This window comes from Tauraco erythrolophus, chromosome 7 (assembly GCF_009769465.1).
Source record: "Tauraco erythrolophus isolate bTauEry1 chromosome 7, bTauEry1.pri, whole genome shotgun sequence".
In the NCBI taxonomy this organism is placed as follows: domain Eukaryota; kingdom Metazoa; phylum Chordata; class Aves; order Musophagiformes; family Musophagidae; genus Tauraco; species Tauraco erythrolophus.
Window position 1 is genome coordinate 65,542,471 of NC_141471.1, and position 22,590 is coordinate 65,565,060.

At 44.5% G+C, this 22,590-nt stretch overlaps 1 protein-coding gene across 1 annotated transcript; it reads right to left on the reverse strand.

The window, feature by feature from the left end:
- Positions 1-85: 85 nt before the first annotated feature.
- LOC104378369 (RNA polymerase II elongation factor ELL2-like) lies at positions 86-20,628 on the reverse strand. The gene is given in 15 exon segments (XM_086615183.1): positions 86-202; positions 340-384; positions 1,380-1,551; positions 3,987-4,057; positions 6,326-6,905; positions 7,264-7,490; positions 8,543-8,633; positions 8,774-8,849; positions 8,852-8,897; positions 10,036-10,083; positions 10,085-10,120; positions 10,122-10,288; positions 12,926-13,089; positions 15,972-16,093; positions 20,491-20,628. Coding segments are annotated over 15 exon segments (2,100 nt in total).
- Between the last annotated feature and the right edge of the window lie 1,962 nt (positions 20,629-22,590).

A 22,590-nucleotide genomic window follows, 5' to 3' on the forward strand; every position in this document is an offset into this window, starting at 1 on the left:
ATACTAATTTTTAAAATCTTAAAACTAATCTAAAGTTTTAAATAAATAAGCTTCGGTTCATTGATGTCTTGGCCGAAGCAGAAGACTAGTGCCTCAGCTCTGCTTGTCGCTGGTCGAATTCCTGGATTAGTCTCTTAATATGAGAGAGCTTGTTGTAGAGGCACTTGATTCTGTGCTTCAGTTCACTGTAGTTGGAGCTGGACTGTAAAGATACGGTAAAAAGAAAATTAGGGCATGAAAACATTTCTGCAGAGTTCAGTATTTCATGTGCTTTGCTTAAAATAGCCTTGAGCCAATCTCAGTGATTACTGTCTCCCACCAATCTGGTGTTACATATACCTGTTTCATCTTCCGGTACTCTTCCAAGACTTCCTCGTGAAAAGCCTTGAGAGAAAAAAAAAAAAGACAACAATATGAAGAACATTTCGCTACCACCAGAAAATGCAAATTTATGTAAAATACTAAAAATACACTCAGTTTCACTCAAGATATTTTCTTATCCATGAGCTATCACTCTCTTGTGTTGCAAAAACAAACCAACTCCCCAGATCACCCCAGATCTGCAACTGGATCTGTAAATAGGCAACAAGAGGAGTATGAGTGCGAAGAGTCCCTTTGAGAAGTTGCCCAGGCTGCTGTGTGTTCACAGACACATCAAACAGGGAGAGTTCGAGGGCTCAACAACTTTCTGCAGGGTTTTGTCCAGCTACAAAAATCAGAGCTAACCCATGCAGGGTCTGAGTGTGTCTGCAAATTCTGCAAGGTTTCCCTCCATCTGATTGAGCAGTACGAGGGATTATAAAATACTCCTCCTGCTCACAAATACATTTGCTATCTGGCCAAAAACTAAATAAAAGCAACCAAAATCCTCAGCATGCACACAGAAGTAAAGAATTATGGTACTGAGCATGTGGAATTTCTATGTCCAAGTCAGAGGAGTACAGGCTGGAATGCCAAAACATCAGGTTTTTAACATCCTTCTCTGCCACAATCTTAGCTGGGACCAGCCACATGGAAGATGAACACGTTGTGGCTGCAGGTTTCGTTAAGTGTATAAAATCACGGGAAACAAGAGGGTCAGGGAAGCCTTGGGATAATGGCTGCTGGTTTCCATGTGCTTCCGATCTTCTCCCCTGCCTGTGCCACAGCACCCCCGCACCTCGCCAGGGTGCTGAGGTGGTCAGCAAAGCCTGCGCCAGTCTGGTGCCTCCAGCTCTGCGACTGGTTGTGTAGTCTTAGACATTGAACCTGGCGAGTCTTTTAAAACCCCTAATTTGCTAGATAAATACACTGAAGAGTCTGCCTGTGCTGAAAACGTGGACTTTTGGAAGGGTTAAGAGGGAGACGAAGCACAATCTTCACAGTTTTTCCTTCTTTACCTGATATTCTTTGGACCCTGGAGAAAGAAGCTTCTGTTGTTCCTCAAGCTTCATGAACGTCCTGGTGAAAGTCTCCATTTGGGCATGCAAGGTCTTGTATTCATCGTACTCAGCATTGAAGTCATCCTTGTAATTCTGGCGTTGTTCGTACGACACGATAGTTACGTATTTTCTAATGGAAAAATAAGCACACGTGCAATTTTACACCAGGAATGTTTCAGGGTGAATGTCAAGCGTAGACACCCAAGCTCTAAGTCACCTAACCATGTGACTGATACTGCTTCTACATGTAAGCAGACCTGCTCCAAAGAATGTGTTTAGGTAATTACAGAAATCGACCTCATTTTTGTGACAGTTATTTGCTAATATCTTCCTTTTTAGAGCTTTTATTCAGAAGCAGCACAAAAAAAAATAATAATTGTAGCATACTTAGAAAACCTTAGCAATCATTCAAATAGAGAAGGACCAATAAACACATGAACAGAGAAACTACTAGATTGTAATCTCTTTCTATGAATGGACTATAATATCTATAAATATATTAACATTTAATTTTGAAAACTAATTTTCATTACATTTTTGGAAGGCACTACATTTACAGAGTTGGATGCAGTTTTAGTTTTTTGGCTACACTTGTGCCTATAGAGCAGCAAAGCCTAGTTAGTGATAAAATTTGAGTATTTTAGCGAACACCAGTTCCACTGCTGTCCATTCAACTGAGGCAGTTGGAATATAGCAACAAAAACAAACTGCAGAGAAGTCTGAAACTACAAAAGCCCATCACATCACCTCCTAAGGACAGGAAAGCCCATCAATGCCTCAAAGCCACTGATGAGATCGAAACTTCCTTCATTCCCCTCTCCCTCCAATCAACGTGCGCGGATTTAACAAGCTCGTTAAATCCAAGATGAAGTGGTGATGCGAGTCATAGATACCATTTCCCATCACTGTCACACCAATACTTCTGGTCCTACGAGCCTGAAGACCTGGTTCTCTGTGGGTGACACAGGTACCTCCACATTGGGACCAATCTTTCAAATCACCCTTAGATTAATTTTAACAAGCAGCAAAAAATGAACACGTTGGAAGTCTGCACCAACACAGACAACAACTTTTGTCCATGATGTGCCCCAGGCCAGACACACCCGACTGGAGCACCAGTTTTTGAAAGAAAACTAAAGATGCCCTTCAGCACTTTGGGAGGTACCAGTGAAGCAATGGTGTGGAGTACTGGCCCACACACAGTCGCACCCCACAGCAAGAGCCGTAGCACAGGACAAGAGCCAGCAAAGCACTCGCAGTGGGAGTGCCTGGAGAGGGAAGAAATGAGAGTAGAAGTGGGGAGAAACGTGACTCTGTTCTGTTTTTCCAGCTTTTGCTGAAACTTTGCTTACAAAGCTTGAATTCCTTTACTCTCGTAATCTTTATGTTAAGATGGAAGCACCTTTATGCTAAAGCTGTGATTATACTAATGAATTATGTAGATTCTATGAATTAAAAACAGGAAGAGAAGATGGAATAAACTACCAAAGTCCTTCAAACTTCATCAGATTGCAAGTGCTCTCAGGTTTCAGTCTTTCTGTAATAATCAGAAAGATGTCTGAAACAGCACGACCTAATTTTTTTCCAGGACACCATGGCCAGTAGATTATCTGAGAGAACCTATTCCAGAGGTTGCTCCTTTCACAGAGAATTCTTCATTAAAGTTTTTACTCCCAATCTGGTACTAGAGCTATTCCAATTTAGAGCAAGTTCTTTAATAACGGTCAAGGAAGAAAACTTTTTTGTATATCAGGTAAACTTTAGCTTTTGGGCATGTTAATCTGATGGGTGACAACTTGTTAAGGAACTAAAACCAAACTTACTGAGAAGTCCTTCTGTAATTTTGCAGACTGCAATATGCCACTCATTGCAGATACGTAACTTTTCACATGCAAGTTTAATGCATTTTTATCTTGCTTTGCAGTCAAAATTAAGCAGCTAAAGTTAAAATTTGAATGGAGGTTTTTTCTCTATCTCTTCGGTCTGCAATTCTATGGTGAAATTGGATATTTTGCTGTAGCTTCAAGTTGGTCAGTGGCCATTTTACATCAAAGGTTTAGAAATAACTTTGACTGTTAACTCCTGTTAGTTCATCCTTGGGCTTTGTAACGCTGGACAAAGATCTGCTCTCTTCCCTCCTCACCTTCCCAGATTAGACTCCACTAAGCAGTGAAAAAACGGGAAAGATGTTCAAGTTATGTATTCAGTATTTTAGTATTCAACTTTCCTCCTCTATTGCCTCACCTCTAAAGGAAAACCATTCACATTCATATCCTTTTTTATTGTGTTCTTGAAGAAGAATGAAATTAAATGTTTAAAGTCTTCTACTAAAGTATAATAAAAATCTTTTTAACACTTCTTTTCCCCGGCAAGAATTAAGGGACAACCTCGGAGTTTAAAACTTGCAGGTACTCAAATAAGGCAGCTGGGCCGATTAAAGGAACTTGTAATTCTAAAATTACATTTTGGTCAATTTTCAGTTTTGCAGCCAAATGAGAGCTTTTATAGATGATTTTCCAACTGTTTCAATGAGTGGCAAGAGACTCTTAATCATACTTTACTCACCTGAAGTAGTCTGGGTGTTCACTTGTTGATGAAGAAGGGTTTGTGGAGGCTGGTGCCAGTTTCTTTAACTCCTACAGAAAAGCAGAATTTTGACACTTGCAATAAACAGATTTTTAAGTATAGACAAACAATACCAATCCGATGGGCTTGAAAAAAACCTTCAGAGTTTTAGTAAATTACTTACAGAACTTACTCTAAGTCAGTAATAGAGCTTACACAACCTTCTCACAGTGGGCAGTACTGGGTTCAGAAAGAGGGCACAGCTACTTTATTCTACAGGTTCTGCGCTGCCACAGTATTAACCCAAGGTCAGATTTTCTTATTTGATGACGTGATGTGGCATCTGCACAGCAGTTCAAGTTATGCAGCAACAGATGTGGCTGCACAAAAGACAACAGCCTTGAGATATATATAATATATATACACACACATATCTAAACATCCAGGTTCCAGCAAGAAATAGCGTATGAAAGCGGAAGTTTTTTTCATGCCATGTTTTTGTCCCTCCTTCCCTGCCCAATTACAGATATCCAAAGTCAGATTTTGATGTCAGCACTCCTCTAAGCAGGAAAGTCAATAGCATTGTGTACGGGTTTTCTGGCACTCCGGCTTCAATAACCTGCAACAAAGACTCGCTCCTCATTAATGTGGCAATATTGGGTTTGAACGTTATTTTGCACTTATAAATTGCTCTTTTGCCGTCTTAAGTGGCATTATGAAAGCTCAGTATACTTAATTGCTAATCTCTCTTTTTAAAGGAGATTTCAAGAGCCCCGTGTCTTTTGGAGAAATGTGAAAATAGCCACCATAAGGAAAAGTAGCTGGAACAGGAAGGAACACTCAGTATCTTGGTAATCTCTCTCTGCTTTTCATTTGGGGTTTTGTGGTAAGCTTAAAAAACATAAAATCCTTTATATTCATTATTACCTTACATTGCCACTGTTTAAACACAGTATTTTGCTAAAGCTCAGCCATTCTTGCCAATCTCTAAGTTATTTGAGCTTTAAGTCATGGGGACAGAAAAGAGCTCCCGTGTGATGTGCTACTCGGTTCTTTTGGTTTTAATATTAAAATTATTACCTGGCATGGCAGGAGTATAAGAAGAAGTGTAAAAGTGGGAACAAAATTTGAGAGAAACAGTAACATTCATAGTCACAGTATATACAACACAACTTATGTCAACAGTTTTGCTGCGAGCAATTAATTTCCAAATATTCAAGTGAGTTTGTTGAGATGGCTCGGCCCATTTGAAAGCTTCAGCACAAGCACAAACTGGAAACATGGAACAGGTTTTTCCTTCCCTAGCTGTTCAGAATTTCATTACTGGTTTCTGGAGAAAGATGCTCAGAGGTTTATAAAATCAAGCATGAATATTTCCAAAGCAATCCCAAGCCATGCTGGCACTGTGTAGTATGTTCAAGGTTAAATGTGAAAAGACCACAACACCACTTCAAAGGGGCACCCTGCATACCCAAAAGATGCCCCCGGCTGTGACAGGAAAGGGCTCAACCTGACTTCTAATTTGCCAGTCGAACCTCTGAAATTAGAAAGTAAACAGATTTAACAAAAGGAACTGCACTCTGCCCTACCTCTTGGGGAGAGGAGGGGGGTGGCAGGGCATTCAGTGTGTTTGTTAGATTTTCAAAGCCATTTTAAGTGTACACCATTTCTACATCTTTTGAAGTCGTTAAGTTCTGCAGCTAGGATGGAGGAGCTTACAGCACAGTTCAAACCAAAACTCTAATATATAAACATGCCTGTTTTATGTAAGTTTTAGACTTTCCAAAAAGGCAGAGTCGACGAACCTGTGTGATACACCATGAAATCGTTTATGTCTGATGTACTGTTTCAGTAAACTAGTATGCAATACATGTGTGACAGGTTTTTATCTTCAGCACTCAGACTTTAAAACTTGCTGTTGGAAAAGTGGAGTAAGTTTCAGTGAACTGTCAGTTCACTGGAAATGAAGCAAACAAAAAAAAGCCACTCCTTGTGTTTTTCTAGTATCTAGCTCTTCCCTGTAATCATTTCTGCCAACAGCAATCCATTTAAGATTTCTTGTTCTAATGATTTTTGTACTACAGAGTCAGAATTCTTAAAAATGAACCTAATTTTAGCTAAAGTTCGAGCAGAACCAGTCCAGCTTCTGTTTGTTCTTGTGCTTTTTTTTTTTTAAACTAACACTTACAATTAATACAACGGGAGGAGAAAAAAATCAATTGAGTCTTCATGAGTATGAAGCAGGGATAATGGCAAGGCACTTAATATACAGCAAGTGAAAAACAGACCATTAGTGTTTCCAGTCCCTGGTTTTACTAGTGCCTTTTCACCAGGGTTACCCATATAATATTTAGGAAAAGCAGCGTATTAATATCTTCACCTGTATCCAAATCAGAGGATTTTTCCAGCTTAGTAGTTTCTTCATTTCTGATGTCTTTCTCCTCCTCCCTCGCACTCACAGTGTCACTTTCATCCTCTTCCTTAGGCCCCTCTGCCTCCACGGGCTTTTGGTGCAACGCCTCAGGCTCCTGGTCTTCGCACCTGGCGCGCTTCACCCCCACTCGAAATCCCAAACAAGCCCATGCGGCATATTTTTGCCGCTGCTCCCTGCGGATGCTGCTGCTGTTCCCACTGGAGCTGGCTGTTGGCAGGGTTTGTGTCCCCTGCTTCTCAGGGGTGCTCGGGGAGCTGGAGCTGGCAGCTGGAGGAGGGCTGGGAGCGGGAAGGAGGGCGGGGATGCAGGGACAGAGCAGGAGTGGTGGCAGCTGCAGCAGGGGGACGTGGTGGAGCGGTGGCAGCAGCGTTGTGGATGAAGGCAGAGGAGCGGCCAAGGAACAACGGTGACACATGAGGGGATAAGCGAGATATCCTCGGCTTTTTGGACAGAGGATCAGTAAAATTGGAATCCAAATCGTGCTTCTGTAATAACAATAAAAAAAATTTACAAAATTAGCAGAAGTAAGTTTTTCTCCCGTTCTGAAAAAGAAGCATTTCTGAACAGGAAGTCGTTGAAAACACATCTTTCTTATCTAAAAATAGCTGCCAAACAAGGCAGCACTGCAGCTAAACACATCGTTATTTCATTCTTAGTTTCTAATCTTATGGTTTAGCAAGTTGTTCTTCCACTCTGCAGCTAAAAGGCTTTGGGAGATAGACTTGAGCAGCTCTATGGGAAGCTTCACCAAACGAGGAGGCCAGGTTGGCATTGTTCGGCACCGATTTCCATCGGGACATGGCAGGTCAGGAGCCAGCTCGTGCTGTCGCACAGCCACGCCACTGTGCTGCAGAGGCCCCGAGCAGCACTCGGCAGCGCGCTTCCCAGAGCGTGGGAGGTGCAAAGCTGGTAAGAACAGGTGGAGCCCCCAGTTTTGCTGCAGTTGTCATTCCAGCTGTTTTCCAGCTGAAAAGCTGGTTCACACCCTCTTCTCTAGCAAGCATACCCTGCTCACGTTGATGTACCAGCAGCAGTTTGGACCAGGAGTGACAGGCACGGCTCTGTGCCCCCTGGTGAAACAAATTCAGATCCCATGTGGCCAGAGGCAGGTGTAAAGAGGTCCCAGACCTGCACCATTTCATGTTCTGACATGGAAGTTAGGGAAAAGCAGAGGTGTGCCCTCCCTCCTCTACTTACACGTAAATATCTCGGTGGCAAAAGACTTTCCCTACTTCCTGCCTTATGGCTGTACAATGCGTGCACTGAGTGTGGGAAATGTCCCCGCCCGTGGCAAGGGGTTGGAACCAGATGATCTTTAAGGTCTCTTCCAAATCAAACCCTTCCATGATTCTATGAAGTTCGGTTTTAGTCACAGGAAGTATCAAACTTTTCCTTAAGTAATGCCTTTTACATGGAGTTTCCAAGCTGCCCTCTTGCATTGCCAGGAACAGACTTTCCTAAGCTTTATATTGAAAGAGCAGCAACGAGGATGTTTGTGCATGGTTTATGTGTCACAACTACTGTATCACAAAGAACCCTGACGGTGTGCAACCATGCAACAGGATATATCCAGTCTTCTCTTTAGAGAGCCTTCCTGCACACCCAGATAAACAAGTTACGTGGCGATACAAAACAGTGTTATTTAACCAGAAAGCAGAGGGTTGTGTGACAATAATGGTAACCAAGAAGCCTCAAGCAGTGAGTTTTAAATTCTGCAGGTGAGTTTAGGCTCCTGCAAGGTCTCCGTGCTATGGATGGACAGTCCACTATCAGGCCCACGTGTTGGCTGTTAGAACATGACAGGGGTGGTCTCTGTCACAGATCTAGGTGTATCTACAAAATACTGCGCAGATAGGAATTGTTTATTTTTCTGACTATTTTAGTAAACACTCTGAAACACAGAACATTAATATAGCAGCCCTTAAGCTACGTGACAATAAGGTTTTTTTTCAGTCTTTGACAGTGCAACATCTTTAAAAAAAAAAAATCCAATTAGAAATCAATGCATCAGTTTTTCATGTGTTAAAAACAACAGTAGTGCTTCACATCACAGCTTTTCCACCAATATAAAGTGTGATAAATCTTAATACACTGCAAATAATGTAAAAGAAATAGAAAATACCTTAGAAGATGTTGATGGAACATCTTTATTAGGAGTTGCAGGAGGTTCCACATGGCTGGTGCTGGTGGCATTCTGAGATGGATTTAATTTTCTGTAAGGATGACCCAACATTTCAGGTTACAAGGCAGAAATGTCTATGTTACAATTCTTTCATTACAGGGAAGACAGGCATTCATTTCCCAGAAAAAGTTTCTTAAATGGTTGTTTTCCTTCCCCTAGAGACGAACTTACCTAGAAAGTATTAACTCCAATGACCGTTTCTCTGTTTCACTGTATCCAGGCCAATCTTTCTGAATTTCTTTAAACAAAAATCCTTCAGACTGAAAGAATTATCCTTTGGATTCAGGTTGGCTACCTACAGGCAGACATTTAAGGAAAATAAATGTTCATTATATCTAAATGCAAACTACAGAAATAAGATTGGTACTGCAAAGCTAAATCAAAGCCAAAACCGAAATCAGGTACCAGTTTTCCAGGTTTTTTAAAATGTGAAGATCAAAGTAGCTCTCACATAATAAGCAACAATTTTAAAACATATGGTCAATTTGGAATGTAGAAATTTAGATGTGAAAAAATCCCAAACTGCTGCAAAGCATGTATGAAACGTACTCTATGAAAACCTCTCTCTGTACCACATGTCTGTTTTTGTCTTTAGTACAGCGCTGAGAATCAAGGCAAACGATCCCAAAACTTTTAATCTTCACTCCAGGAAATACTTTGAGAGGCCTAGTTGTCATTTTTATTTATTTTTCTTTTTTAAGAACTGAAGAACACTATCTCCACGTAAGAATTCAGAGTTGCTCAACCTCAGGAGGACACCTGCTGTTCTGTTCTTTTACACAGCTACACTGGGATGGAGAGCACGGACTGTGCCTGCAACAGTGCACGTTCTCCATCATCACATTAATAAGCGCAGCGGGTCATCATCTGTCTGGATAAAAAGAATTGCTTTTCTTTCTCAAGTGTCTGAGCCACAGAAACTACAGGTTTCTACTGAACAGCCATACGCGATAACCGAACTCGCGCTAAACACGTATTTAGTACAAAGATGAGTTATTCGTCTGTCCCTGCCGGCTTACGCCATATCGAAGTTTTACCGATTGGGAAAAAGTAACTAACTTTAGTTAGTTACTAAAAAACTAACATCTAACAAGTTACGTTTTGAAAATCAGATTTGGTGCTCAAAGGTTAAGAGAGGGGCACGGGCGCAAACGCGCTCTTCGTTTTGCGCCCACGGGTCGTCACAGCAAACCACTGCATGAGAAGGTCATGTGCATGCCTTGCTGTGCACCTTTGAAAATACAATGGGGTTACATCTTCCTTAAGACAAACACCAAGGGCACTCAAAAAGTTAAAATGAGCTAGTAAAATTTTGGGACTATTGACACCTAAAGTGCTACTTTAGACTTCATCACCTGACACCTGTTCAGAGGTGCAAAACTCAAAACAGAAAACCTCAAAAAAAAAAAACAGTCTCCATCAGTTGATCTCACCTGATAAAGGACTAATTCCAAGGAATTCCTGTCCTTTTGGCTGATACCAGTCTCTCTGCAGGCGAGCAAGTAACTCCGGTTTCTTTGTAATTCCTCAGTGCCAATAAGTGAATCACCCTCTCCCTGTATGGCAGCCGAGAAACGGGCTGCTGAGCCTTCGGTGTTCCGCCTGCCTGGTCCGTTGGTGCTGACCTCTTCTTGGGCACAGCATTTGGGATGTCTTGGGCTGCTCTTTTAAGCTGTACTGCTTTTCCTAAAGTAAGGGTGAAAAAAAAAAAAGAAAAAAGGAAAAAAAAGAGTGACATGGGAGGTCAGGAGAAGACAAGTGTTGATTTAAAGGAATTGACTAAGCAGATAAACTACAGAAATGGTATTTAGTTAGCATTTCCAGATGTGTAAGAATATACAGGCAGTAAGGATACATCCAGCTAGGCATTAACAAAGAAGTATCCAATATTAGAAAAGCTGGTAAATGAATAATACTTCTAGGAAGACTTTACTGGTTATTTATACAGATGGTGCTTTTATTATTTTATAAGCTCAAGCACTGAATACCCAAAATTAGGCTTTTTTTTTAGAGGAGTACTCTAAAGTGTGATGCAAAGGGCTTCTACCTAATTAAAAGGCTCTACTAATGCCTAGGGAGACCAACTCTACACAGTGCATTGCATCACTGCTTAGAGAAACTACAAACACTTGGTGTTAATCACTTGAGTTAGAAGTTACACCACATGTTAAACTGAAATATTCCCCTCTTATTAAATAAGCCCAAGTTTGTCACAAACAACACACCAAAAACTTAACAGTTCTTGAGACCAAGGCCAGAGAAGTTTTAAAACATGGCCTGCACAGCATTTTGGATCAAACTCTGTCAAAAGACATGTTTCTCAACTGGAGGAACAATGCAAGTAATGCACCCAGAATTTAAAACCACCACCACTCAACCTTAATCTCAGTTTTCCAGAAAAAGGCCCAAACTTCTCTACTCTGTTTTTAAATAGCAATGGCTATTGGACAGAAAGAAAAAAAAAAGATTTAGCAGAATATTACAGAAAATCATTGTCGTAAACATTGTCTGCAATCCGACAGAGGATGTGACAGAAACGAGGCATTTTTCTGAAACCAACCACTCCTGTTTGGTACACGAGGGAGACTTAATGAGTGTCGTCACGAAAATCTGGAGCTTCCTCTCGTCTATCAGACACACAGAAACTGAGCTGTGCTCGTGTACTGCTTGTCCTCAGGAACTGCAAAAATTTGCTCCCGTTTGGCAGTGGAGGTCAAACCTTTACAGCCTTTCTACCCTGCACGCTCCCTGGGCTGCTTCCTTCTGGTTTCCAGGAACAAGCCTCATCACGCAAACACACACGGTACCTTTTCAGAACAGCAGGAACTCGCCTGGTGGTTACTGAACATGACAAATGTTTTGATGAACTAAATTCAATGTAGACACACAACTCCCCCAGCACAGCAGAGAGCGTAAGCAGCTTTCAGACAGAACACCTCCTGAAGCCATGGCTCTGAATCACTTAAAAAAACCTAGCTGAAACATAACCAAGCATTAAGATGATTAACAACTCCAGTTCCTAATTTGTACTGCTTGAAGCAAGTTGCAAAGTCACCCTTGTGCCCTCCCAGCAACTAGACCTGTCCTACCTGAGCTTCCTCGATACCAGCCTGAAACAAGAGCATCCTCCAGCACCCTAACGGTCCCACTGCCAGTCTTCAGACTCCATTTATTTCATGTTAAGTGCTTACTGAGGTTCTGTTTAAACAACTGACCAGAATCACACAGACCATTTCCATGTGACATAGAACTTCCTGAAGGACAAGTTCTGAAATAGACGAAAGCAGCAGCTCTCATGCTGCCATTGCAGAGCAGTTCGGACAACAGGGAGGGACGCAGTCCCAACTGCCCACGTCCTGGTACTGAGCCCTGCCCAGCTGCCCTACTGTCACGGCCACACACGCTGAGCTTTGTCTCTCCAAAACGCCACGACGACACCGGCTTAAAACGCTCTGCACGAAGCTGAGGCACAGCAAGTGCTGCACCATCATTGTCAGGGCTGTCCGCCCTGGGGGAGGGCTGCAGCCAAAGCCCAGGGAGATCCTGTTTGACTCGGTGAGGATGCATGTACCTGGTTCAGCTTGCTGCCACGGGCAGGACCATTACTGCCTGCACCCTTGCGTGCCTGCGAGGTGGATGCTCACCTTGCATCTGCCTGCAGCCAGCCCCAGGCTCCTCAGGGGAACTGTACTCAGAACAGTTTCGGAATGAATGATACCACCTAAACGCTTTTGGTTTTGTGGAAAATGATGAAATTGACGGGAAAATGCCAACATTACTTTAATTTAACTTTCTTTTTTTTTAAAAAAAAAAAAAAATCCATGGTCTTGTGGTAGCAGTTGCTTTTTAATGACTGAGACATAAGATAAATGAAATTTACTCAGCATTGGCAAGAGTGAAAAGCAAAATTTTTCACATTGAGCTTAGGAATTAGTATATCAGACTTCCTCAACGTCAATTTTTTTAGATTACAAATTAAGGTTAATAGTTTAGCACAGTATTAGTTACTTGAAAGTGCTGCTACCAAACCAAAACATTAGCTACTAAACCAGAGAATTTACGTGCAAGGGGTGGTAAAACCCCTCACCTCAATGGTCACCAGTCCAGCAATACAGGACCAAGGAAGGACTGGCAGCTTTCTGGGGAAAAAAAGTGGCTAATGCCGGAATGCAGTGACAGGATACTGCAAATCTGTAAGGTGAGGGTGAGCTACCTACACCCGAGACCTCTGACCACAGCATCTTTCCCAAGAATACGCTGAAAGATGAATTACTGAATTTGAAAACTTACAGACATCTAGTAGAAAACGAAATACAACCATACCTAAACGTGGTCCGCCAGGCTTAACAAACTTGGCACTTCGATCGCGCGACTCCTCTTCTGCCTGGGTTGCGCGCTCCCTGCTCATCTGACAGGAGCCACTTGTTGCAGGCACTGCAATTCCATCCTTTCTGCTTCCCAGACGACCGAGGTGAGAGGCTCCGGGACTACAAAAACATTGAGAAACGCTGAGCCCGAGCACTAGTTCAGGTTTAGACGTACGGCTGTACCAGGAACTTTAAAACCTGTCTTAACAGGTGAAGAAAAACATTTTCCAGTTCCGACAGCCAGCTGGGGTGTGAATATATTTCAAGTTGTCTTTGCCCATCCCAATCGTCTCCGTTTCCTCAGTTTCCTCACGGAGCTGTAGCGAGAGGCAGACCCAGGGCAGCGCTGGTGGCTGCACTCCGAGTGCGGCAGCGACACGACGGGCACAGCGCAGGCGGCCACACTGGCACCGTATCAGCCAGCAGGTCCTCCTGCCCGCAGCCTTTCCGCCAGCCGCCCAGCTCTCCTCTCCGCACATCTCCTCTCCTGCACCCGAGGCGGCCCACGGCCTTCTCCGTGTTGGAGAAGGGGCACCTGGAGCAAACCCCGTGGGAAGGGAATGTGGCGAGGTTTGCCGGGCAGCGCCAGGGTGGCACTGGGCTGCAGGAGTGTTTCCGGAGGGGTCCAGGCCACTGTGGTCAGTGCCAACGTGCCCTGGCAGTGCTCTACACCCAGACAGGAGGGCACCGCGACTGACAGCAGCTTCGTTTGAGCCAGCTGGACCGTCACTGCTCATAACGAGCACACAGCCATGGCAACAGCTCTGACCAGAGACGTGGCACTGGCTTTTGCCACCACAAAACAGTGCAACCATCCTAAAACTGCCCATCAAGGCTCCAAGAAGAAAAGTCAAGCATCATATGACCATGGGATGGTTTGGGTTGGAAGGGATCTCAAAGATCATCTAGTTCCAACCCCCCTGCCATGGGCAGGGAAACCCTCCACTACACCAGGTTGCCCAAAGCCTCATCCAACCTGGCCTTGAACACTTCCAGGGATGGCGCAGCCACAGCTTCTCTGGGCAACCTGTTCCAGTGCCTCACCATCCTCAGAGGGAAGAATTTCTTCCTTATATCTAATCTAAATCTCCCCTCTTTCAGTTTAAAGCCATTGTCCCATGTCCTGTCACTACACACCCTTGTCCAAAGCCCCTCTCCAGCTTTCCTGTAGCCCCTTCAGGTACTGGAAGGCTGCTATAAGATCACCCCAGAGCCTTCTCTTCTCATGTGTCAACTTACTACATTGTTTCTGAAAGTCACAAAGCCGGACCAAGCCACATACCAATATTTGAAGGTCATACATTTACAGTTTTGTCCATAGCCTACAGCTACGTGTCGATTCCTTGTTCCGAAATCAGTGCATTTACAACAGGAAAAATGGTCTTCCTTGCCATCTAAAAGCATAGCTTCTGCCTGTTGCCCATTTCCTTGACTGTCACTGCCTTTATGTACTTCTTCACCCCGAGATGTTGCGTAATTCCCTTCCTCAGGCTGGGCATTTTCAAAATCCAAGCCATTTTTGAAGCTAAACCTGTCCTGAGCACAAAATCAGATTAGATACCCTGAGAGGTCCTCTCCATTTTGGGTTTTTTTTTGTTTGGTTGGTTGAGGTTTTTTTAAAACAACTCTGCGTGTAACACTACACAAGCTTTGCATCAACTCTGCAGGCACTTTGTACAAACCAGGAGCTGGCTACAAATGACCTCGCGAAAGCTGGTCTGAATTAGATTTTGAAGCAGATTAGCAAAACTGCATTAAAACTGCCTAGGCATGCTATTCAGAATTATTCAGAGCTAAAGCAGCTTAAATTTATCTTACTTTAAAAATACCATTCAATTTAACTGAAGGTGCTGCTTCCCAAAGGAGAAAGTGCCCTCAGAGATGCTCGGGAGAGGCAAGCCAGGAGCAGAGGCAGGACCTCTCACCCCCACAAGCCCTCCTGCCGCTTGCTTTGCGCCAGTCTTGGCAACTGTCTGACCCCTTTCAGATACAGTTTCATAAAAAAAAAAAACCAAACCCCAAAATCCCACACTTCCCCAGGCTCCCCCAGGTCTCCACTAAACCATTGGGCTTTTTGCCAATCCCATCAGTTAAGTGAGTTCACTGAAAGGCTGTCTTGTAGCAGGAGACCTAACACAAGGGGAGAAAGAGGAGGAGGAGGAGGGTATCGAGAGATCTCCTGTTAGGCAGAGAGCTATTAAATCAGCTCATTTCCGCATTGCTCCGCAAAGCCACTATTTAGACAAATCTCTTTTAAATTGAGGGCAGAAGCTCCCCTGTGACAGAGCCTGGGCAGCGCCTTTTGGAGACACGTGCCGGTGTGCCTGTTTGCTACCAGCTTCCCAGAACAACACACGAACTCTGCCAGCAGTGTCCTACTTAACCAAATGGGACAAACAGTTACTCAGCACCACTGGGCTCCATCGATACTACGCTGAACCTAATATTCCAGAAGCTGAAGCAAACTTCATGTAAAAGCACAGTATTTTCTTGCCTTTTCGGTAAGATGTTAACACTGCTCACTTTGACTCCAAGGACCAGGACAAGGCACTGCTGTATTACGTTTGGGTTCTGAAACACCATGGTCATGCAATTATGTTATCCATAATTAAATGTCACTGATTTATGTGGGTCTTAACATAAGACAACTATCCATCATGGCCAGCACGCTGGCATGCTGCCAGCCATAATCACATCTACATATGGTTTTGTAGAATGGATCTGGTCTAGCCTGGATGATGCTTAACTCCAAATGCTCTCAAAAATAGCACTAAGAGGTGAGAAAGCACCCAAAAAGTTACTTTTTTAAGAGCAAAACCAAAAAGAAATCTATGTAAAAGCGAGTATTTATAATTAGCAAGCAATCACACTATTGCTAGGAATTAATTTCCTACTGCAGCTCATCACTAGGAGCACGCTTCTGTTCAAGGTTTTTGCTATAGGCTCAAAGCCACAGAATCTACTTAAATCTGCCATGAAAGAAAACGTTAGGTAAAACGTACCTTGAGTCCATTTTCTGGACACAGTCAACACTTCTCCGAGGATTATCTTTGCCAACATTGGATGTGCGGAATTTAGACGTATGCACTTTGTTTGGCCGATCACCTTCGGGAGTTCGAACAAGCTAAAAGGAAAAAAAACAGTTTGTGTAAAAACTTTGATCTACGCTCCTTGGCTTGCGATTAACTAGGATCATAATTTTGAATGGGAAATTGTGTTTTGACAGTTTATATATTATTTCAGTCATGTCACTAAAAAGGTGGGTTTGGCACAATTCTGCCTCTGAAAGCGGCGCTGGCTACGTGTCCGTCACAGTGGGAACTGCCCTGGAAAAGCTACAGTCGCTCAGCCTCCAACTCAGCAACGCGTTCCAGCAGCAAGCCATCCTTTCCTGTTCAGTGGAATTAATATGCACGTGCTTCACCTTCACTGCAAGTGCCTGAGTGCAATCACACGGCCGAAGCTCAGCTAGCAAAACCAATGAGAGCAATTCACCCCGACTCTGTGATTTATTCGGTCCTAGTGAGGTACATACAGGAGTCAGCTCCAAGAATGAAAAAAAAAGCAACAGCCAAATTAGGAGAGTAAAGCTTGTTAAACTGTAAAAGATGAATTTTAACTCCAACAGGTGCTAAAAGCCTTTCTCTTCTACTTAGCTCTAGATGCAATTATTTGCATAAATGTGAAATGTAAATAGTTTTTGTAAGTTTAGGCAGATGTAATAGAACTTGATTTTCTTGGCTTAACTAACACTTACTACAGAATGTGCTGCGTTGTGCTGGAGCTTAAAAATGTAAATACGATAAATCACTAAAAGGTTTATTGGCATAAGCACATTTTTCAATGTGGTGCTATACAAAACAATACTGAAGCACAAAAAAAAAATACTTCCATCCAACTACTTTATTCTGAAAATAAAATTTGCTGGCAGTAAACCTAAAAAGCTATTTTTCTGAAATTTGCTTGAATTCTTATTGGAATATTACATACAACTGACAAAGAAAGATATGTAAAAGCAATATTCAACAGTCTCTTAGAAATCTTTCTCTCAATATTTTGCTTGTGAGATTGGCCAGTCTTCATAAATGTCCATGTCATTTGCAGAAAGTGCTACTACGAAACAACTCCATTACCGCTTATGTTTTAATCAGCAGCACTGGCAGAGCTGCTCACCAGCTTGGGACAGTGACTGGATATCGAATCATGGGATGGTTTGGGTTGGAAGAGACCTCAAAGATCATCTCGTTCCAACCCCCCTGCCATGGGCAGGGACACCACCTACTACATCACGTTTGCCCAAAGCCCCATCCAACCTGGCCTTTAACACCTCCAGGGATGGGGCAGCCACAGCTTCTCTGGGCAACTTGGTCCAGTGCCTCACCACCCTCAGTGTAAAAAATTTCTTCCTTATATCTAATCTAAATCTCCTCTCAGTTTAAAGCCATTGTCCTGTCACTACATGCCCTCATCAGAAGTTATTCTTCAGCTTTCTTGTAGGCCCCTTCAGGTACTGGAACTGTATTACGATGCAAAAGTGAAAGCCCAAAAATTTATGGAGTAAAATTGAATAATTATTGAATCCGCAGGTAATACAAAGCTGGCAGGAACAAAACGCATGAGAATGGAGTTAAAATTCACAGCAGTCTGGAAAAACTGGAATGGAGGTCTGAAAATAGGCATATAATACCCTTCAAAAGACGTGGTGCAAGGTACCTCCTTTGAAGTAACAGCCCAACGCAGCGAAGCAGCTGTACAGAAAATGATCTGCAGGTTACAGTCGAACATCCAGCCAACACGAGCCCACAGTATCACACTTGGGCAATATTGGGGTGCACCAACACGGCTACAGCAACAGCAAAGAGCAGGCTGAACTGCAGGATGATGACGTGAGACTTGCGCGCAGGAGCTGCTGCTCTTCATCCACTTTCCAGCTCACCAGAGGTTTCTGCTGTATGTGCCCCCTCTCACCACCACGTCGCACGCCACCCCGATGCTTCAGCGACCAGCCGCGCAGTGCAGACCCCAGACCTGCTGCACTGTCCTCTACCAAATGCCACCCACCAGCTCTGGCCTGAAGAGATTTCAAGGCTCCCTCCTTGCTTCTTCGCAAAAATGACCTCATCCCCTGACAAACCAGGCAAGCAGAGGTATGCTTGTAAAGCACGGGGGTCTGGCTCGGCAATTCGCAGTCTAGAAAGTATTCCTGGGATACTGACACGTGTTCAGCAACCTAGAGAAAGCAAGACTGGAACCGATAAACTTGCTGACAACACCTAGGTTTGCAAAAAGTACTGTCCTCTCACACTCCTAAGACCAAGTTTTCCTGCTGTTGACATATTTGCCATTTCTTCCTGTATCTTGCAGGACAAAATAACACTACAGTAGTTTATAGACTCAGCAATTTTTGCAAATAAGCCTCCTGTTCCGACTAAACAGCCCTGTTTTTACACTCTACATTTATATTATGCAGTTCTGAAAAGTTCAATAGGCAGTTCAAGGATTTTTGGCCAACTGAACTGGACAATGAGAGATGAGGAAGCTCTGGAGAGAAGCCGCGTTTTTGCATACCTCCCCCAAAGGCTCACCTCGCTCATGTCCAGACGAAGGAAGAGGCCACCTTGAAAGCAAGTGTACAGGAACACAGTTCACAACGACCTCTTCCCCACCTTTAGGCACCATCCTAACGAAAAGAACCAGCATCTTTCCCCTAACATTGCCCAACTTCAAACACGTTCACTAACCGGGCTGAGCTGGCAACTCCGCAGCCTACATACTTCCCATAATAGGCACTAGCCATACAGGTAGGGCATCAGTTTTCTCCCCACGTGCCCAAACACGTTTGCCCTTGCACATACTTCCTTCCCCATTTTCCCGAGAAGCCCGTCAGGCAAAATACTCTCTCCACCACCAGCAGACACATCCACAGGGACAGCCGTGCTGAGCCTTGTGCCAGCCCCCCCGTCCATCCCACCCAACACTGCAGCCTCACTGCTCTTCCCGCTGCCCCCTGGCCACTCGGCAGCCTTCGGGCAAGCGACCCCGTTTCAGCCAACACCCAGCTCAGGCCTTAATACCCGTCTGAGCTGCTACCTTCTAGCTAAGCCTACTACTGACAAACACTCGAAGAGTATCACTTGTCTGTTCCGTAAGGTAACACAGGTAAGTTGTGATGGACAGGGATTTACAAAGTGGTAAATAACACCAACTCACACCTGAAAGTCCCAGCATCCTTGCGATGCTATCAGTACCACCCACATGTGCTTCTCTTGCACGGGCAGGAAAGAGCATCAGGAGAACACAGACAGTGAAGAGGAAAAGCCCGAGCTAAGACGCACCTAAGGCACAGACAGGTGAACACCCCACCGTTTTCCCCATCAGGTTTGACCAAATTTTCTGCTCTGTTGTGACTGGCTTTTTTTTTTCAAACCCTTCCGTTCCACATTTTCTCTCTGCTTTACTTCACAGCTGCCTTCTCACAGTGCTTCAGCACCTGCACCATCACCCTCCTTCTTCCTTGTTTAAGAAAAATGTTAAAAACCCCTATCTTTAGTGAATCCACTGATTGACTCTGTCACAGGTGACATGAGAAAAAGGTGGTGCCAGAAGCTACCGCAGAAGAGTTATTCTCCAGTTCTGGAAACTGAGTAATTGCTTGCTTAGCCTACAGAATTTGCATTATTTTAACAGAAGCATGCAGGAAGTCTTGCCATTGACATCAAATGCATCTCTCTAGGCTAACGGAGATGCAGAAAGCCTTTTTTCTAGATCCACACTAAAAAGACAAGAGTGGCTGCTCAGATCATTCTTAATTGATGGCAGCAGCAGGAAATTTGCATAAAGAAAAAAAATTCACCTATGTCTACATACAATTCAGAGACAAACTCAATCTATCCGCAGAATCGTCCCTCCGAGACCCGAGTCCCACCTGCATCCCACCGGCTGTGGGAAGGCATCCTTTCCTCGGAGCACCGAACTCGTTAGTCCTGAACTAACGACTCTAAATGAGCTGTAGGGATGCCGGCACCACGGAACGCAGCTACAACTGCAAGTACCAAATACCCGAGTCACTTCTAACGCCGGCACGGCCGCACGCTGGCTCCAAGCCTTCGGCAGCCGGGCAGGAATGCCCGTCACTGCCCGCCCGCCGTGACAGCACGGCCGCCCTCCCAAACGCTGCCAGAAACAACGACAAACTCAGTAATTCCAGCCCGGAGGCACGCCGGAGCGTTCCTGAAAGCTCACCAAGTGTCAAAGCGTGCAGAACGCCAAACCACCGCCAGCGCTCGCCGGGTGCTGCGCGCCCGCCCTCCGCGGGCTGCCCTGCGCCGCGACAGCTGCACCCCGGAACCCCACAAGCGGGGTCCAGCCCTGCCCAGCAGCCCCCAGCACCTGCGCACCCACCGCCGTGGGTGCTGCGGCAGGTACCCACGGCAATGGGGGGACACGTGCACCGAAACACAGAACCCCCTGCAGCACCGCGGTGCCACCCAGCAGAGCCCAGTGGCCGCCCGTGCCCCTCACCGTGCGAGCCCGGCAGCGCTCCAACGCCCGCTGGACACTCCCGGTCAGCTTGATGCGTAGCACGATGGATTTTTGCTCATTTTTCTTCCCTTTTCCGCAGGACGCGCCGTGCCGCTGCCCTTCCCGCCGCTCTGCCATCCTACACACCCTGCAGCAGCCACTGCAGCCGCCCACTGCCACCCACTGCCACCTTCCACCTCTGCTGCCTTCTGCAGAGTGACCCCTCGGTGCGGGCGCAGCCGTCATTGCCAGGGGAAGCCAACGTGTGACGTCACTATGGGCCACCCAAGTCACTATGGGCCGCTCGGGGGGAGCGGGGGGCTTCCTGCTCTTCGCTGCTGCCGTTTTCATCTCCACTGGTTTTGTTCTCTTCCTCCATGAGTAGTGGCTCTTTCTTCTATACTGCCCGAGACCAAAATATCTTTCTGACACACACACACATACATCTAAACGCGCACCCGTACCTGCACACATAGATACGGGTGTGCATACACATCCTCATGCAACCTCCTTTCTTCAGATCATTTCTCAACGCACACCTGTTTAGCTTCACTTTTTTGTGAGGATTATTTTCTGGCCAAACTAAGCAAATAAAATGTAAGAAGAAAGCTAATGCTAACAATCTCTTGACCATAACGCGTAATTCTATCCGTACCGTGTCATTTCTTATTTAGGGAAGGCTTAAGTCCTATGGATTCTACACCTACAGATGTGTCTATGCAGTGTTCTGTCGCAATGCAGGTTGCCTGTATATATATACACATCTATCTTTGCTAGACTGGTTCTCTGGAATGTAAATTTTCCTAGAGCATCACTGGCTAAAACACAAACCAACAACTGCTTTGCTAAAGTTAGATTGAGCATCAGAGGCCAGAGAGGAGTGTCCGTAAGCACAGCGGTGTGCAGGACAGTGGGGGAACCAAACCTATTCATCTATACACACTGAAACTTATGAAGATGCTATCTTGGATATGCTAAAGGAAATCCCAGGAAGGAAGGACTGAGTCCTCTTGAACTGAGGGGAAAAAAAAAAAAAAAAAAAAAAAATAGGTCTTAGCACAGGATACAAAAAACAAAAGTGGAAGAACAGACGTTCCGTAAAGGTGAAGTCTTAAAATTTTTATGCTTTTGAAATTTGAGGCTTCAAGATAAAATGGTAAAGTTTTATTATTGCAAGCTGTTTGGAAACAAAAGCATGCAGAGAACACTTCTAAATCTTCTCAAATGAAAATAAACTTCCACATTTAAGGGATCAAAAAAAAAAAAAGTCAAGACTTAAAGTCAGACAAACTTTGGCAAGCTCAGAGCAAGGGGCTGCACACCCTGGGGAGAGCCGGGCAGACGAGGGTATCACCAGCAGCGTGCTTCGTGGCACACAGGGGCTCCCTCTTCCTGCCTCCTGCCCTTCACCCCTCTGCGGGGGGAGTTTTCCCAGCAAAACCCACGGATCTGGGTTGGATGGAATTGCTATTGGGCGTTCTGAGACTATGGACTTTCGAAACTTTTCACACGCCTTCAAAGCGACTCTACCGTACAACAGAAAAAAAAAATCAAGCTCGCTTTTTTCTTTTTGGGCAAGGTGACTGCAGAACCCCTTTGACACCAATCTCAGCTTCTTGTTAAATACATACATGAAATAAAAGCTTCTCCCTTGCCTCTTCTAGCACAAGGTTCCTCTTCTCAACTCCCACATCTAACGCAACTCCAGACCACCCCATGGCAGAAAGCTTTTATTTCTCCACTCCAGCCCCTCCCATCATCCGTAGAGGACTGGGACTAGAGTGTCTGTAACTAGAGATGGAATATTTAAAACAAATTGCCTTTTTTTTTTTTAATGATAGTATTTCATCCTCAGCTGGGAGTTAGATTGTTGGCAGAATTGCAGAGGAATTACTCTCAAGAGACAAATAAAGTCGCTGTTTGTTTTCAGCAGCATTCAAGGAAACATCTCGCTGTCGCAGGTAACCTACAACACCTTGGCACTGACAAACACACCTTGAGCGCTCCTCACTCCGGAGATCTCCAACTGGAAACCAGTCCAGGAGAGGAAGGCAGGACTTTGAAAGGGCCAGGTCAGTCCTCTGCCATGCAATCTGTGTA